General features: G+C 38.0%; 1 protein-coding gene across 3 annotated transcripts in view; it reads right to left on the reverse strand.

Moving 5' to 3' along the window:
* SLC25A13 (solute carrier family 25 member 13) overlaps positions 1-20092 on the reverse strand; it is a 121932-nt gene that overhangs the window by 60967 nt on the left and 40873 nt on the right. For all 3 annotated transcript variants that reach the window (XM_007428590.4, XM_088150605.1, XM_088150606.1), the window contains one exon: positions 700-839. In XM_007428590.4, coding sequence (XP_007428652.1) covers positions 700-839 — 140 coding nt within the window. The remainder of the gene's footprint in view (positions 1-699; positions 840-20092) is intronic.

Below are 20092 nucleotides of genomic sequence, written 5' to 3' on the forward strand. Positions count from 1 at the left end.
TACCTCCTACAAGTATGTATGTATGTACGTACGTACGTTTGTTTGTTTATTTATGTCACATTTACATATGCTATATGTTTATTACACACACACACACACACACACACACCAAACACTGCCAACTGATTAGAAATTGGATGATCACAAGTCTTTTATAAGCCATGCATGTAACTGTACTTGGAAGGTTTATGTATGCCATCAGATCCACCTCCTGCTGACTACAGATTCAATTTATAGGTTCTACTGCTCTACAGGGAGGAGTTGCTCACCAGCCTTGCAGATGAAGGAATCTTGGGATCTAAGGCTGCTGCTTCCAGAACTTTTTGATAATGTCTGTGTAAGGTGCATCTCATTCTATGAAAGCTCAAAAATAGCCCACCTCTAGTTACAAAATCCAATATAACTGATCTCAACAAATGAAAAATAAATCCCTCTGCCAACTCTTCAGAACCACACAAGATTTAAAATGCTGACTGGATCCTCAAAAATATTCTGCTTTCAGATGCCAAAATAAAAATTACCACTTATGTAGCAATTTAATTCCTAGTCAATTGCATCCAATGAACATGCACACAGATATTCAGCCATCTAAAAGTACAGATAGTCAAATGAAATGAAATTTATATGGAAAAAGTGTATGGCATTTGAAAAAATTCTTCTTGTTCTCTATTAAGATTTAAAACTATTGTCAAAACTCACCAATAAGAACTGAGTGAACTCTGCATATGTTAGGTGCCTTTTCCGATCTTTTCCAAAATGTAGCTGCACAAATTCAGAGTTCCAGTTAAAAGGAATACGCTGGTGAATTGTCGTCTGGCCAAATACCTGTTTAACATCCTCTGGGAAAGAAAATAAAAAGAGAAAAAACTGAGTTAGTGGAAATAGATCTGAAGCAAAAGCTGATTTATTCTTTGAGAGGATTTGTTATCTGAACAGATTCCATTTAAATAAATCTTAACTAATTTAGCTGGCACCTCACTTCTAATTTATAGATTACATGCTGTAAAATGCTGAATCACAGATTCCATTCTCCTCCTCTCCCTTAAGTGATGCCATGGCGTTATGCTGCAACATAAGCACGGCTACATATATGACAGCTTTCCCCACCCTCTTAGGATTCCTACTCCACAAACCTTCCAGCATCACCAAATCTATGCTGCCTAGGGATTCTGCAAATCCCGGGAACTGCAACTCAGTATCTGGAGGGCACCAGGTTGGTGAAGTCTGGTATGAGCTATAGCTTAGTGATTTCAGACATGTATCTTGGCAGTCCTCAGCAACCCACTTCCTTATCTCAGCTTTCTATGAGATACTTGTCATTTAGAAACTATGCCTCTCCCTTCTTTCATGCCTTGCTTGGGGAAGATCAATTTCAAAGCTTTGTATAGAGTAAATGCAATATACTGCCTAGATGTCATCTAGCATTTCCTTGATTCATCCAAATGATATTTTAGACACGCACAGCTGAACCTCACTAAACTACACAGATGACAGTCCAGTTAATTGTACAGCTTCAAAATAGTACATCATATGTAACAACCTGCCCACCTTTGCTTTTCTATTTCCTATTCTAAATTCCTGAACCTCTGAAATTCCTAAAGGACTGCATTTTGTAAATACCATGAGATCAAACACAAATCACTGCTTTCTTTCCTCCTTTAGTTTGTATACCTGAAAAATATAAACTGAGTTTTTACAAGCAATGCTATAATTTGACCTCAGTGTTTTATATTTAATTATTTTTTAAAGTTAGGGTGACTAGTTTCCTGATTCTTGCACATCAGATTATATTCTGCAGCTACCCCACCACAATATCATCCATTTACCTTTTACTGATGTATGGTTATGAAACAGAAAATCTCCTTTGCTCTGTTTTTTTTCTTTATATCTTATATTTCCTTCTCATCACTTTTTATGGTTCACAAATTCCTATAGATGCTCAATGGATCTTAATTTTTTCATTATCCCTCACAGGGTTTATTCATATATCTAGAACAATTTTCCTCAGCAGAGTCTTTATTCTACAGACATACCGGCTGTATCAGATACAGAGAACATATATGCTTCATGAACAAATTTATAATACTTGGGCCAGTGAGTGAAATGTCAGATTTATTTTAATACCTGCAACAATTTTTCGAATGTTCTTTAATATACTTCTTCGTAATTGCCCCAAACCAGTGTTGTTCTTGTTTTTTAAATGTTCATCAATTGAGGACTACTGTTATAGGGCAACTAATAAATTGATGAAGAAAAGGATGGCCATATGTAACCAGATTACTTCTATCCCGTGTAGCATATAAAGCATGAAATGGAATTATATACCTTATCTACTTCTGCCCTTTTGGAATTGGCGATATATATGTATGTATCTATACATGTATGTGTGTAACATATATTCATTGACTTTGAGAAAGAAAGAAATCACTACAATAATCTTAGATATGCTATTAAAAAATGTAAAACCATGGAAAGTTAAAGTTAGGAGTATGGAACCTCCAAATATATTGTTAAATTCCAACTCCCATCAGGCTCAGCCAATAGAGTAAATGACCAAATATGATGGTAACTACAATTTGACATCAGTTGAAGAACCTATGCTTTTAAGATAAAAAGTCTTCATTGTATAATTAAGAACCTTATTTAGGCATTATTTCCTTCTGATTAAAACTGCACAGAGGGCAAAGTAGACAGTATCCTATCCCTGTAATTCATGTATTGCAGATAAAATATCTATGAAGAGACATATGTAAATTATTGGGATGCCTGTTTATTTTATTTTATTTATCATATTTATATGATTTTGTTGCTTCAAAGTTTTCAACACCACAAGGAAATGGAGGAGGGGCTACTAGATACAGTCCCTTTCTGCCCCTCTGCATTCACAACTGTATGAAAGAGAATGGCCAAAAGGCTACTGTCTACTGAGATTCTCTTTTTTGTTCTTAAATCTTTGATACTGAGAACTCACTGTCCACTACTTGGTGGTCTAATCACCCCAGATACAGCTTAAGATACAGAATATTCTTTACCTTAAAAGAAATGCCACTTTCCCTAGACATCAAATTTTATGTACTCTTTTCTGCTATCTTATTAAATGTTAGGCCTTAATTTTTTCCCTATAGTGTTTACATTTTAAAGTTGCTTGATCAGAACAACGTATAATAACCTTGTACCTGCTGGCCTTTAAGTCAGAGGTCGGAGATAAAGATTTCACTCACAAGAGAGTGATTAATGAAACATTAAAGTAGAACAGATGTATTCTTCCATACAGAGACACTATTTTTCCTCCACTGAACTCACACTCATAGTTTTTTAGCCTTTAATGGGGACTTAAAAAAATATAAATATCCTTCCAGATCTTAGCTATGCATATTCTTACTGGGTGAGTGTTGCATGATCATTATCAAATACCCCAAATCAGTTGTCCATTATTTTAAAAAAGTGTATAAACATTCCTTCATCTACCCACTGATCAGACTGCCCTCATGTATATAATATGCATGATGAAAACATTTGGGGAAAAAATCCTTTTTTTCCTGCCAGACTGTCACATATTTCAGGGAAAATCACAGAAGAAAACAAGCACACTTTTTGATGGTAGAAGGAATGGACAGTGGTGAAGGGGAGAGTGAAGTACAACACTTCCACTATTTCTTATCTGGTCGATGGTTGGCAGCAAGCTGTATATTTCAGTGTTTTTCCTGGGAAAGGGGATAAAGTCCCAATAGCAATTGCCCCTTTATCTGTGGGGCAATACTTTACTTAAGAATTTAATTTTTTAGAATAAAAGTTCAGACTGTTGCCACAGAATGCTGCAGTGAAAATCTTGTCTGTATCATAAAAATCAGTACAAAGTGCTGTTTTTCTCTGCAGCCAAGCAGTCATGCCAGAAATACTTTCTTCATATCTTTATTTTACATTAAGACCTTAAAAAGGAAAAGCTTGGAACTTGACAGGGAGGAATACAGGTCTATCCTGCCGATATGGTTAACAATGTACTCTGAAAGGCAAGGCTCTCTTCTGCTACACAAAGAGCAGACGACCAATGGGAGATTTCATAAGAAGTTAAATTGCATAATGGGGTAAGTGGAAGCAGCGTTATTTGCGCCAATACTAAGGATGCCTTTTCAATGCTTATGACAAGTCCTTTTAACCATCGTTAAAGATCTGATAGAGACAAAAGAAACATAAAATTGGGTCAGAGCTCTAATTCTAATATTCAAGCCTTGACGAAAATGAATATAAAAGAATGGACTTTGGTATATATACTACAGCACTGGAAGACAATGGAAGATGGAAAACATCATACAGAACCATCATTCATTGTTTTAGAGTTTTAAAGGGCTTTAGCAAAATTCTGTTGTCCTAGATAGATCTACTTTGCCCAACCATGAAAAAGACGGTAGGCTAATGGAAAAGGAAGGCAGAGGAATTACAAATTCCAGGCAAAGCTCAATGCATTTTCTTCTACCAATATACTATCACGAAACTCATCCAATTTGTCTCTTTCTTTGTCCCTTTCTATTACTCTCTACCTGACAGTACAAGCACTTTTCCACCTCTCTCTGCATCTAGCCATAGTATTGAGACAGCATTGATCATGTTTGTTGAGGACCTTTGGTGGGCTCAGGATGGAGGTAGTGCACCCTCCCTGGCCCTCCTTGACCTCTCAGCAGTCTTCAATACTATCAATCATTATATTCTTCTAGGCTGTCTCAGAAGATTCAGAATGGAAGGCAGGGTGTTACAGTGGTTCTCCTCCTTTCTCCAGGGCTGGTTCCAGTCAGTGTTGGGGAGGAGGGAGAGGCCTCTTTTGGGGTGCTCCAGGGCTCTACTTTCTGCCCGCTCCTATTTAACCTCTATATGAAACTGCTAGGGGAGGTTATCTATTGACATGGGGTGCAATATCATCAGTGTATGAGGGCTGACCAAGTGATGCTGTCAAGGTCCTTTCTCACTGTGTGGAGGGTGTAGGAATCTGGATGGAGAACAGGCTTTGGCTCAACCCTGGCAAGACTGAGTGGCTGTGGCTTTTAAGGTGCCCTGATTCTGTGGATTCTCCATCTTTAACTCTGCCTGGGGGTACACTTCCCCAGTCAGAGCTGGTGTATACTTTGGGGGTCCTCTTTGACTCACAGCTCCTGCCCCAAGAGCAGGTGACAGCTACGGTTAGGAAGGCCTTTGCACAGATTCATCTTATGCACCAGTTGCACGTATTACTTGATCAGAAGGCTTTTCTCATGGTGATTTATACCTTTGTTACCTCCCACATGGATTACTGTAATGCGCTTTACATGGGGCTGCCCTTGAGCAGTATTTGGAAGCTGCAGCTAGTCCAGAATGCAGCAATGCAAGCAGTTTTTGGCATCTTTTGATATGCTCAATATAAGACACTGTTCTGCAAACTGCACTGGCTCCCAGTAGGCTTCTGAATCCAGCACAAGGCGCTATTTACCACACATGAAGTCCCACATGACATGGGACCACACTATTTGCAGGACATGTCCCCCATTCTTTCTGCCCATCCCACCAGGTCTAGCAAGGAGGGCATGCTCAAGGTACCCTCCACCAAACAATACCACCTTGTTGGATCCTTAAGTCATGCCTTCTCTTGGCTGTGTCTGACCTGACCACCTCCCATCCCAGATCTAGATGGCCTCAACCCTGTAAGCCTTTTGTAAGTATCTAAAGACCTGGCTGTTCCTTCAGGCAGTTAGATGAGTTCAGTTGGTGATGTGCTTTTGTTTTGAGGACTATTACAGTTGCAAGAAAAAGTATGTGAGCCTTTTGGAATGTCATGGTGTTCTGCATTAATTTGTCATAAAATGTGATCTGACCGTCATCTAAGTCAAGAATATTGACAAATATAATGTGCCTAAAATAACACAAAAACAATTCTGATCCTTCATGTCTTTATTGAGAACAACCATAAAAACCTCATAGTGCTAGTGGAAAAAGTATGTGAACCCTTGGAATCAATAACTGGTTGACACCCCCCCCCCCCCCGGCAGCAATAACCTCAACCAGGCGCTTTCGGTAGCTGTGGATCAGACCTGCATATCGTTCAGGAGGGATTTTAGCCCATTCTTCCTGGCAGAACTGCTTTAGCTCTGTCATATTCTTTGGACGTCTCATGTGTATGGCTCTCTTCAAGTCATTCCATAGCATCTCTATTGGGTTGAGTGGCCTCTATCTGGGCTCTGACTTGGCCACTCCAAACGGTGGATTTTGTTCTTCTGAAGCCATTCTGTTGTGGACTTGCTCCGGTGTTTTGGGTCACTGTCCTGTTGCATCACCCAACTTCTACAGAGTTTCAGCTGACGTACAGACATTCTCACATTATCCTGAAGAATTTTTTGATACACTTGGGAATTCATCTTCCCCTCAATGACTGCAAGCTGGGCAGGCCGATGCAGCAAAGCAGGCCCAAATCATGATGTTTCCTCCACCATACTCTATGGTTGGGATGATGTTTTCATGATGATATGCAGTGCCCTTTTTACGCCAGATGTAGTGCTGCGTGTTCTTTCCAAATAGTTCAATCTTTGTTTCATCAGTCCACAAAACATTTTGCCAATACCACTGTGGAGTGTCAATGTGCTCTTTCGCAAACTTCAAGCGTGCAGCAATGTTCTTTGTAGTAAGCAGTGGCTTCCTTCGTGGTGTCCTGCCATAGACACCCTGCTTGTTCAATGTTTTACGTACTGGAGACTCATGAACACAGATGTTAGCCAGTTCCAATGATGCCTTCAAATCTTTGGCTGTCACTCGGGGTTGTTTCTTTACCTCATTGATGAGTCTTCATTGTGCTCTTGGGGTCATTTTGACTAGGCGCCCACTTCTTGGTGGAGTAGCCACAGTCCCAAAGTGTCTCCATTTATAGATCATTTGCCTAACTGTAGACTGGTGAATTTCTAAGGTCTTTGAAATCACTTTGTAACCCTTTCCAGCTTTATGTAAATCAACAATTCTTGATCATAGATCCTCTGAAAGCTTTTTTGGCGAGGCATGGCTCACATAAGCATATTCTTCTTGTGCGGAGCAAACTCAAAAGGTTTGAGTGGTTTTTATCAGTCAACATGGCTCTAGTCCACACCTCCAAACTCATTTTCTTAACAAGACTCCAGGTATGCTAACACCTGACTCCAATTAGCTTTTCTGAGGTCAACTCAAGGGTTCACATACTTTTTCCACTAGCACTATGAGGTTTTTATGGTTGTTCTCAATAAAGACATGAAGGATCAGAATTGTTTTTGTGTTATTATTTTAGGCACATTATATTTGTCAATACTCTTGACTTAGATGATGGTCAGATCACATTTTATGACAAATTAATGCAGAACACCATGAAATTCCAAAAGATTCACATACTTTTTCTTGCAACTGTATTTAACTTCATGAGTTTATACTGTTAGGATGGTTTTAATTTTTGTACTCTGCCTGTGACATGGGTCACTCTGTAATTTTTTTAAACATTTTAAAAAATAAAATAAAAGTTCCCTTTAATTTCCCTATCTTAGGCATCATTGTCTTTTATTTGCATCTTTGGAATGCCCTTTGTGTTTTCTTTCTGCGCCATTTCAACACAAGATTCCAATGCCTCTTTGGTTCTTTCCACATTTTAAAATTATTACTAAACCTATAATCCACCTTTGGGTATTCACGTTTTTACCACTCTATTTATCTTCCCAACAATCTATGTACTGATTGGACTGAGACAGTGACTGGCGGAGTTCCACGATCAACTGGGAACTTAAATATAGGTCTTTCCTATTCAGTCCAACACCTTAATTACTATAATAATTGCCTCCTAATAAGGGTCCTGTTGGAAAGACCAAAGGCCTATCTAGTACAGTATTCTCTCCCTGGTGTCCAACCAGAAGCCTTGAGAAACCTGAAAGTAGAGAGGTTTTCTATGCATGGGTTCTCAAACTCCACAATCCCATGACCTTCAAATGGCAAATTAATTTGTGAAAATCCATCATGAACAAAGCTAATTATTTAACTGGAGTTAGGTCTGGGCAAGAAGTGGTATATTAGGCTTTCAAAGAAGAAGAGAGAAAACAAGGAAAGGTAAAATAAAAATTAAAGGAAAAATGTGAAAATGTATGATTGAGTTGATCCTAACAGGTAGAGCTCATGAGTGGAACAAGGCAAAGTCAGAACTTGGCAAGGGAACTATCTTCCAGAGTGAGCAGGAGAGAAATACCCATTTCAGAATGCCCTGGATCCAATGCACTGACTCCACAGAAAAATAAATATATCACTTAGCAAATTATATATAACTTACATATTTCCTTGAGTTAGGCTCATTTTTCTAGCAATACCAGTACATTGGTCACCTTTCTCTTACCACACAATAAAAGCCTTACCATTGTGAAAAACTAAAAAACAGATAAATATACTTAACTTCACTAACATACACATTTGTACAGAGAATCCAAAAATTGATTATACAGCCATGTCAAGAAGTCACCAGCTGGTAGGAAGCTATCCACCCATCCCAGATGATTACAATTGGCAGATGATTTTGATAGATATAACTAGATTTGATTTAGCTATCTCTTAAAATTTGTCTGCTTAAGTGCAGCAAAGACTTGCCTAACAAAAGTAAGAACATATGTTGACACCTCTTCTGCATTGCCTGTATAAGCCTGATCAGTGTTAAAAAAGCTTTGTTGTTGTTTAGTCGTTAAGTCGTGTCCGACTCTTCGTGACCCCATGAACCATATTGCGCCAGGCCTTCCTGTCCTTCACTGCCTCCCTGAGTTTGGTCAGTTTCATGCTCATTGCTTCAGTGATGCTATCTAACCATCTCATCCTCTGCTGTCCTCTTCTCCTTTTGCCTTCAATCTTTCCCAGCATCAGGGTCTTCTCCAAAGAGATCTCTCTTCGCATTAGGTGGCCAAAATATCTGAGCTTGAGCTTCATTATCAATCCTTCCAATGAGCAATCAGGGTTGATTTCCTTTAAGATTGACTGGTTTGACCTCCTAGCAGTCCAGGGAACTCTTAAGAGTCTTCTCCAGCACCACAGTTCAAAGGCATCAATTCTTCGGCGCTCGGCCTTTTTTATGGTCCAGCTCTCACAGCCATACATTACTACTGGAAAAACCATAGCTTTGACTATGCGGATCTTTGTCGGCAAGGTGACGTCTCTGCTTTTTAATATGCTATAAAAAATCTTACCATCCCTCAATTGCATGTACCCCCAAGATCACTATCCACAGTTCGAGAACCTTAACATAATGGGAAAACTCTCTATTGCAATTAGTGTTTAGAAATATACTGCATCAAACTCTAAAGGTACTATATAAACATCATGACTTCATTGTTGTTCAGTCACTTCTAACTCTTCATGACCCAACAGACATCATTTCACCAGTTCTTGTAAGCTTCTGCTTGTGTCCTCATAGTACCTAGTCACCATGTCTTGTGTTGAGCCTTTTTTCAATTTTCTTTCATTTTTCCAAGCATTGTCTTCACTAATCATTTTACCTTTGCATTATGTATCCAAAATATTTAAGCTTTAGATCAGTGATTCTCAATCTTTTTGAAGCTGCCGCCCCCCTAAGGAGCGGAAAATTTTTCAACGCCACCCTTTGTCAAAATCCTGTAATTTAGGGTATGGGGAGGGGGGGGGGAGTTACTGAATTATAAAAGGCAAAAATTTTAAGTAATTTTTTTCAGTAGACTTACACACCAAATTTGTTCGATTTAACTCGATACTTTTGCCCTGGAAGGTAATTGCATTCCTTTTATTAAAATTAAAACGACTAATGCAAAAAAAAAATGCTTAAATGTTCTTTTATGTAAATACGTTTATTTCAAATGCTGTAAATACGTTTATTTATTTTTTTGATGCTCATTTTTTAAATTTTTTTAATTTTTTAATTTTTTTTGCAAATGCTTTTTTAATGTTTAAAAATTCTTTATTCTTAATTAGATAATTTAAAAAACAGCAAAAAAATACGCTAAAAGAGTAATATCAATGAAACATGCTTGATTATGTCAGTGGGACGGTTGTGCTTGATGGTTCAGAGCCATTTTCTGAACATTCGGTTCAATATTGTTAGAGAGATGAAGGCGCAAGTCCCCTCTTTCCATGATTTGGAGTTGACTTCTCTTTTTTGTAATTAGATCAGTCACAGCACTGAATCCTCGCTCGACAAGGTAGGAGGAAGGGAAGGCAATTAAAAATTGAAGCTGCAAATTAATTCCATTGAATTAAAAATATGATGAGGGAAAGATAACTATTTCTCAAAATTAATAATTCACAACCACGATAAAGAACTAATAAGCGCACTTACCTAGCCGACTGGCCAAATAAACAATGAAAGTAAATCGAAACTGAGGGGAAAAATCAGAAATGAAGCGAACGAAAAGCAACTCAAGAAACACGGGTCAAATCAAACATTCATATTGAAAGGACGCTCAACCCACGCACTGTGATTAATCGCGCGGGAAGACAGCTGACACACGTGCTGCGATTAATCGCGCAGGAAAACAGCTGACGTACGCGCTGTGCTGGTTGGGATCGGAGAAGAATCGTAGTGTCGAGTTCTTCAAGGTCAGCCTACCTAGAATACAAATTCGTCTCACCATTCTTAGAAGTGCGTGAGGGCAGCCGTCGCGTTAGCTCGTTTTATTGCTGGTACAAATGGTGTAAACCGGATAATCGATTTAATAAATTTTTTGGGGAGTTTTAAAATTAAGTTCGAATGCCAAAACATGCACATCGCCCCTCTACTGCCCAAAACATGCCCACCGCCCCACCGCCCAAAACAAGTTCACCGCCCCTCAGCATCCTCCCACCGCACCCCAGGGGCGGTACCGCCCCCGTTGAGAACCAATGCTTTAGATTCATTAAAAGTGGAGCCTGTTTTTTTTTTTTATTTAATACTGAAGTATTTGTTCTTCTTGTCCAAAATAGTCTCAGCAGTTTTTAACAGCACCACAATTCAAAGGCATTATTATTTCTTCATTCAGTCTAGCTGAATGTTACAGCCATATGTTACAACTGGGAAAACCATAGCCTTGGCACTACATACTTTTCATCATGACTAGTAGCCATTTATATATTTATCTTCATGAATTTTTCTAAATCACTTTTCTATCACAATATTTTGTGCAATGAAATGCAGTTTAACTCTCCACTGCATTCACAACAGACATCATTTCATGCTATTTTTTTTCCCAGCTAAAAAACAGCATATACTATAGGTTGCCTTTTTTCCTATATCTTCCACAGTTCTTCAATATCCTTTTTGAGATTCAATGGCAGAACTGCAGAAGAGTATTTCAAAGATGATTACATAGATTTGTATAAAGGTATAATAACTATAAAAAATTTCCAGCCAATGTGGCAGCTGACCTGTACCCCTTTTCTGAAACACAACCCTAATGCACAATGGCTGAAAATCAACAGTAGAGTTTCCTGCTGGCTTTGAAACAGAAAACACATAAATACCCAAATTCTCCTCTCCCCCAAATCAGGAAAAATTAGAAATCCCAGATCTATGTGTCCCTACCCACTTTCCATCATCACCTCATCCCAAACCTGTTACTCAGCCCTGCTCTATCCATCAAGAGGCAAAAATCAAAGAAAAATCTTTCCTTTGCCCAGAGGAGGATAGGGAGCAACTATCCTGTGCCTCCTTCGGCACTGAAAAATGTCTGTCTTGAGGAAGAATTTTGGCACAGGAAAAAGTTGCAGAATAGAGGCTTCCACTTGCTAAAATCCCACTCACTGAGCCATCCAGCCTGCCAGGATGCAGGGAAAGACCAACTCCTTTTGTTGGATTACTTTCTCCAGTCTGATTTCTATTTTCAGAACTGAAAGAACTGAAAGTTTTCTTTGTGATCTTTTTCCTAATGAGTCCTTAGATGGAATTCATATTTTTTCAGAACTGCCACACTGGATTGACATTGTCACTAAGCTATCTACTCCGATCTCAAGATCTCTTTCCTGGTCAATCACTGTTGCCACAAAGCCTTTCAGTGCATATGTGAAATCAGATTGTTTTGTCCCATGATGTACCACATTATATAAGGATAAACTCTCCTCTGGGTCAAACTTAACTCCTGGTGACTACATAGCCCATCACTGTTCTGGCAACACGAGAAACATGGTTTGCCACCTTCTTCTTCAACTTCAAGTCTAATCTATAGCCCTGGGATTTTCTATTGCTCTCTCATCCAAGTAGTAACCAGGTTTAATCCTGCTTAGTTTTTCAAAGTTGGATAGATGCTGCCAATTGTGTGACCACTGACATTTTAAGACTTATGTGCACCTCAAGTCACACTCTTATGTTTTCTTGGTTTAGCTAAATAATATCCACTTTACTTCCTTCTAAAAGTAGTAGGTAATTCAAGCAATATCCAGTTAAAGTGGTACTGTGATCAGCGTGAAGGATATAGATTTATTTTGTTCCATGATAACTGTTGACCATAAAATATGTTTGTATTTGATGTGCAAAAGTTTAAAAGGACATCATTCCTACTTATTTTTTTCTAATATTAAACAAAGAATAAAAGCAGGCATCAGGAAAATTATCCTCCCTAGATTTTGCAATCTGAAACCGTGGTTTCTTACTATTAGCACCTTTGATTATTTGTCCTTTGCAAGTAGAATAAATATTTATATTTACAAGAGTAAATCAGCAAGCATTGGACAAATATTAAGGAGCCTGGCCTTTAACCAACATGATTCTAAGAGTGTTTATCTTCAATTTCTTCAAGATAACAGATTTATTTGTAACTGAACAAATTCTGAGTTAAGGACTCCATTGATGCTACTACTGTAGCTTTGTTTCTTCTTTCCCACCTTCAGCCAAGATGGGTCAAACTCATTCTCAAATTGCTGCTTAATAAACAGGCCTTTTCTTCTATACCATTGTCTTATGAAAGACAGTTATATTTCAGGTCAGTTAACAAGACAGTTTGAATTTACTTTCCAAGTGGCTCTATCTTATCTTCTCCATAACTATTCTTGCCTCTCTCCTTTTCTTTAAAAATAGGATGAAGAAAGCAATATTTTAGCCATCTGAACAAGGCGCATTCTGAATGAGCTCACTAACGGGAAGTGCTCTCGGTTATCTCTTTTTCAAAATTGGAGCCATTATACTCATTTGTGCAAATCCACATTTAGCCTTTCATAAAAAGTGGAATTTTGACCCATTGAACTGGAAGAGTTTCTGCGCTGTTCCACTGATCTTTGACAAGATAGCTTACAACAACAGAGAATACAATTTAGTGCTGGTGTGAATCTTTATTCCACAGTTTAACTCTGACTGCTCACAAGTAGTAAATCTACTTTAGATAACTTGCACTTTATGGATTCTAAACACTGCAACAAGATTGGAGAGGAAAACAAGCCAAAAATTAAACACTGAGTTCACTAAACCCAGTTATTATTAAGTTAGGCCTCCCAAAGACAATTACCGTGGGCAATATCAAGTCTTCCTTGACTTTTTAGACTTATGTGTTGCTACATACATTTTCTAATAATAACAACCAATGGAAAATGGAGGAAATGTGTTAACAATCAATGAAAAATGTAACTATCACTTCCATTTCAGGCTATAGGAGTACCTATGAGTCCAAGTTAAAATAAAGGTTTCAATTCTCCCCATACTTCAAGTTTGGAATCTAGAGCAGGAGAATGCAGTAGTTCCTAGATGTGTACAAAATGAAGTTACAATTGCACACTATCAATTACATTTTCTATTCCATTAAACAAGATTTGAAGATTGCCCTGAGGCATTTTAATTAAATGAATCTGGCACTAGACTTATGAAGCTTAGACATAAATTAATGGAATGGAACATCAACATCACAGTAACAGTGCAATACTGGAATCTATTTGTAGAATATGGCACTCAAGTATGTTACCTGGAAGGGATTAAAAGCAAGCATGGTGATATCCTATCTGTGTCTGCATCCTATCTATGGCAGGGGAAACAACTTACTGACTACTCGTTCAGCAACCATTCAAAGTTGTGACAGTGCTGAATGAGTGGTACTTACGACTGGTCCTCAAAGTTTGGCCGTTGCACCACCCCTGCAGTCACATGATCATGATTTGGGTGTTTGGCAACCGGCTCACACTTACGATGGTTACAGTGCCCTGTGGTCACATGATCATTTGCGACCTTCCCTGCTGGCCTGCCACAAGCAAAGCCAATGAGGAAGCCAGCAGGAAAGGTCACAGGTCACTCTGGTAAGTGCCCCTGGCCTCTCTGTGCTTGCACAGCACCATCCATCCCCGGGTTCCTGGCACTGCACAATTCATCCCTCGAGCCTCCCTGCGCTTGTGCTGCAGCAGCATCCCCCTCCCCCTGCCTCCCCCAACTCGAATGCAGCCTGCACTGGACCTCCCAAGGCCTCCCCCACAGCACCCCCACACTCCTTACCTGCCACTTCCCACTTAACAACCAGCATGTCTTTAGGTTATAATGGCAACCAGGACTGCCAGGATTGTCATCGCTAAGCAATGTTTTCATCTGATGTTGTGCTTTACGACCACATTGCTTAGCGCCAACAATCCCGGTCCCAACTGCCATTGTAACCCTAGCACTACCTGTAAATTTGTACTTGGGTATTTAAAATGTATAGCAGCAGTTGTAACTGCTTCCTCATCTTATGAAGAGTTCTGGTGAATTCGAAACCTGCATTGTATTTTGCATTATTATAGATTATTCTTATAAAAGTATTAACCAATGGTAGCTTTTATTTTAATTCTGTTACTCAGGTTACCAAAATAAAGAAATAAAGATGACATGCTTGCTTGCTTCCATCTCATGCCCTAACAGCATCAGAACCACAGCCTACAAATTAAACCTTAACAGATTCAGTAACGATTGTGGGAGAGATTCTTCCCACGTAACACTATTTCCTACCTACTCCTCAATCCGTGTAATGATTGAAAAAAAGCTACAGGTATCATTTGTCTTAGTTGCAATGTACTGTATGGCAAAATGCATATTTATCAAAATCACTCCATACCCCAAGAATGAAACGAATGTCATACTGAAATGGAACATGAACTAAAGTAGAAATCACCATGTTTCATACAGCTTCCACATATAGAACATTCTACCTTTTGTGAAGCAGCTCTCATTTTCCAATAAGGTAAAAGATTGCTAAAATCTATTTGTCACATACCTGTGATTTTTGAAGACATTTCTAGCTGGCTTATTATCAGACCTCTCTGCCCATATGCATGAATATTCAAATGTCAACAAGGCTTATTCTATAGCCTTTTAAAATTAAGGCAACCCTTCAGGTTTCAAGTTTATCTGTAAAACTGGGAGTGCGGGACAGAGAAAGAAATTCTATATCAGTGCTACAAAACACTTGGAAAAAGGACACAAGTTCTAAACCATTACTTCTAATGTACTTAAGGCCACAACCTGTTAAATCAGTTCTGTCCTACTCACATCTAGCCCTTAGATTGAAAGACAAAAGTTATTAAAAGAATGGTTAGTCTTTAAAACGTTGACATTTAGACCCAAGCATCTAAACTTTTATTTATTAAACCATCTCATAAAGGATATCAAAGTATTTTGCCTTTTTAATGAGGCATTAAAATTCAGTAATACCCCTAAAAGACAAAATTGTTAAACCTCTTAAACCCCTGGACTTACATTATCAGTTTTTATGTACCTGTCAACACTCAGGGAAAAAGAAGCAATGGTTTATTCTCTGTCTCAAATTTAAAAGCCAACTAAGCTTTCTTCTACCTTCCCACTGAGATCTTTAACTCCAGGCAAAGAGCAGCAGATCAGTTTAAAATGGGATACAAAAGGCTACGCAGCCTCTATTAGCTGCACACTACCATCTCCCATTTCATACGATTTATAGACACAAGAACTTCCCTTATTTTAAAAACTACATTACCAGTTAGGATTGGGGGGGGGGAGGAGAGTAGGCGAGGCAGTGTAGAAAAGCCAAAAGCCTTTGGCTGTTCTTACTGATTTGTTCATAAACTGTGCCTTTGCTATATCACAAAGGGTTAGCTGGAAATTCTTCTAAAATTGCACTAAGATTAAAATAGAATTACTGGGGTTTGCGTGAAAGGTATGGGGACTATAAGAAGCAAGTTTTTCTCAGCTAACAGCTGCCCATGTTTTGGCTTCCGTGACTGAAACCCAGAATGTGGAAGCCAACATTCAGATGTACATGCAAAGGCCTCAATATTCTAACAGATGTTCAGTATATGAATGGCTGCCTTTTAATCAATGTCACAGCACAACATTTGGAGTTACCTCTTTTTGAGGGGTACAAGGTTATAGGAATAAGTTGATCCTGCTGGAACAGTTTGTGGCAGAGGATCACACCTGTGCTCTAAAGCAAGAGTTAAACTGTATTTGAAGTAACTTCCTTGCTACTTAGTTAGCTGCTAGCTGTTGATGCTTTGGTGCATAAGATCTTTGCACATGGACCTCATTCAGTGCAGAGCATTTCCTAGCAACCAGAATAGAGAGCTGTTGAAAATTTTAATATCACGAGTATATCTAGTTTAGCTAGTTAGATCTGGGAGGTTTTCTTGTTAGAAGGCTGCTTCAGTTTACAGGCCTGTTTCTTTTTCTAAAGCTAAGAGACTTTGTGTATTTGAGCTCATTAAATGCTCAGTGTTATTTTTATGCTATAACTTTGTGTGATACCATTTTTGTTTCAGAAAAACACCCCAGCCTTGATCAGTTTGAAATTCAGTTTATTTTTACTCTCAGTTTCTGTTAACAGACACTAGTTCAGATAACTATCTGATCAGTATAATCCAATATTAAACAGTACACTGATTTTTTTAAAAAGCAGATGTCTGCAGTACAGCTTCATAAAATTGCTCTCAGGCTCCACAGTCTTTGTGGCTTATTTTCAGATACAGAGCAACTGTAAAATTCATTAAAATTCTGTAAGGAACATAATCTGCTGTTTATACTAAGTCTATTTACTGGTCATCTCTCACTCTACTGCCTACACTAAAGCAAGGCAGGTTGAGCAACCTTTTAAAAAAAAAGTTTGGCCCCTAAGGACAACAAGGAGCATGAAAGTTATATCACCACAGATTGACTGATTATGTGCCATCAAGTTGGTATCAACTTGTAGTGACCACAGAGATTTTCTTCAGCACGATCTGCCCCTAACCTGGTGCTTCAGGTCTTCCAAATGTGTACCAATTTGCTGCTGGAATTGAGTCCATCCACCTTGCTGCTAGTCATCCTCTTCTCTTTCCTTCCACCTTTTCCAGCATTATGGACTTTTCAAAAGAGCTACAGTATGTCTTCATATAATGTGCCCCAAATATGATAATCTGCACCTGGTCAAAATTGATTTGTCCTAGGATGCATTTGTTAATTTTCTTAGCTAACTATGGTATCCTCAGGTGTCTTCTCCAACACCAAAGTTCAAAAGAGTTAATACTTTTCTGTCCTGCTTCTTCAAGGTGCCACTTTCTATGGAAACAAGAGTGTCATAAGGAAAAACACTGCTTTTATGATTTTTGTAATTATAAATCTATCACGATATCTGAATATTTTTTCCAAGGCCCTTACTCTAGCAAGTGCTAATCTGCAGCATATTTGACTGCTGCTTCCTGTTGACAGTAAATAAAAAGCAGAAACTATCCACCATTTCAATATCTTCATTAGAAGCCTGGTTGTTGTACCACTTGCCATCATTTCGATCTTCTTTATATTTAATCTTAGTCCCATTTTTTTTCACTGTACTCCTTGACCTTCATTACTAAAGCATGCAGATCATTTGCATTTTCAGCTATCAGCTTCCTATCCCTAGGAAGAAGGCAACTGCAAACTACTTCTGTAATCTTGCCAAGATAACTGCAGGGACTCCTAGTGACTCCAGGAGTCACTAGGAGTCAACACTAACTCAAAGGGACATGTACACACACACTGTATTTGTTTACTGGTAGAAAGAGGTAGAATAGCTCAGTTGTAACAGCAAAGATGTGGCCAGAAGAACAGATCACAAACTGCTCATGTGCAAGTTCCAAGTCAAGCTAAAGTAGAAGAAGGAAGCCAACTAGTTTCCACAATATGGATTTTCAAGAACACTGATTATCTAGCCTGGATGAACCATATACAGGCCATGGACAGCCATGGACAGCAACTTGCCAAAACCACTCAGTGTTAATGGGCAGCCCTTGATCCCGGATAATTTCTCAGAATTTTTGCCAAGATTTTTGTTTTGTTTGGAGCACAAAATGTTCAAAATGTTTTTTGTTTTTTGGGAGTTTTTTTGCTTCCCTTCTGGGCTTATAAATTTATTTCCCCAAAAAATATATATTTCTAGATAGAATTCTACAGGACAACTTCTATAAATCCATGACATGGGTACTGGACAGTTTATTCTTAGAAACTAATTTAGAGATCTGTAGGATTAAATTGCCACTTGTCTAGTTTCATGTTTCTATCCCATCTGAAAACCAATACATAAATTACAAGCTAGAAAAAGTTTATCCAATTCCATTATTTTTTTCTACTGCGTGTGTATAAAATACAACCTTATGCTGTATTTTATAATATACAGTACATCCTTAAAATATTTACATATCACCCTTATCTAAACATCCAGAGCATGTAGCAGCAAAACAAAAAAAACCCAGAAGCAGCAGTGGTAGCGGCAGTGGCAGCAGCAGCAGAGGAGGTACAGAAGAAAACATTCAACAAGATTTTAAAAGATCTACAAATGTAAAAGCCTGGATTACTTCTGAAAAGTTTAAGCTCGAGGAGTATCAATACTTCGGATCAGTTATTTGAAACCAGTTTGAATTATTGCAAAAATAATTTGGGTTGTCTAATACTAATCCAGTATTATTTATGTATTTATCAAATTTATATGGCTGCCCATCTGTGAACAAGGTGACTCTGGACGGCGTATAATAAAACCAACAATTAAAACTTATTATAAAACCATTTAAAACACTTAAATAGTGAAACATAAATAAGAACCAGATTGTGGGAGGGTTAAAATCAAAATGTTACACATGGTGCAGCCAATGGGAGGGCTCCCTGCTACTAGGGGATCCCCAGGCCTGATTGAAAAAAATAAATTTTGAGGGCTTTCCAGAAAGCCATAAGGGTTGGGGCTAATTTTACCTCGGGGTGGATGATGTTCCAAAAGGTGGTAAATATAATTAAAATACTTTTTGATTTCACAATTTGGTCCAGATATATTAGCAGCATCAAAAACTCTTGAATTATTATCAAAACTGAAATTATTTTCGATTAGTCTAAACCTATATTTTTAAAAAATACTCTAAGAATATTATTAAGGTAGATATCAGTTATCTGCATGAATTTTGGAATACCGCACATTGACAAACAAGTGGAAAAGGATCTTAAAGAATATTATGTTTCTTATGATCCTAAAATGAGGTTAGTTCTGCACAAGAATCTTTGAATGTTTATCGGGCCCCCCAGAGAAAGTTGTAAAAAGGTACTTTGTTGAGTACTTTATGGTAGAAGTTTAAAATAATGCAGAGAACACACATATTATATGGGCTTGCTCTATCATGGTCCCATTTTTGTTTAACTAAGTTCATTAATACAATTTTGGGGAAATAATAAAGGTTTAAAGATGTGAATGTGGTTTTGAACTTAGGATTTATGAAGATATAGAGAACTCTGGATTTATTAAGCATGGAGCATAGAAAAAAAATATTCTCTTACAATGGAAAGACTGTACCACTCGTTTTACAATCCTAGATTCAAGACAAGTATGGCTGTGTATCAGTGAAAAGGAAAGACTGATCAATATAATTCCATATAACCAGAGTGAAATGTTGTATTTAAAAACAGCGATATATAAACATTTGTACTTTCATTTCTTTTTACACATGTATACAAAACCCACAAGATATTTTGGGCCCATTATATGTTATGGCAATAATCATTTCAATGAACACCTAGAATCCAACTAGGATTAAATATTTTTGAAATATTTAATGAAAAAAGTATCACCTAATTCTTTCATTTAAATCAATGGACCCAACAATGCTTATGTTTAGCAGAGCTGTGTCCACAGGATTTTCATATGAAAAAGCAGAATGTTGTACTGTATTCTACCTT

The sequence above is a fragment of the Python bivittatus genome, unplaced genomic scaffold, assembly GCF_059951505.1.
Source record: "Python bivittatus isolate LINGU-HERP-01145 unplaced genomic scaffold, Pbiv_v1 ctg000610_np1212, whole genome shotgun sequence".
Taxonomy (NCBI): domain Eukaryota; kingdom Metazoa; phylum Chordata; class Lepidosauria; order Squamata; family Pythonidae; genus Python; species Python bivittatus.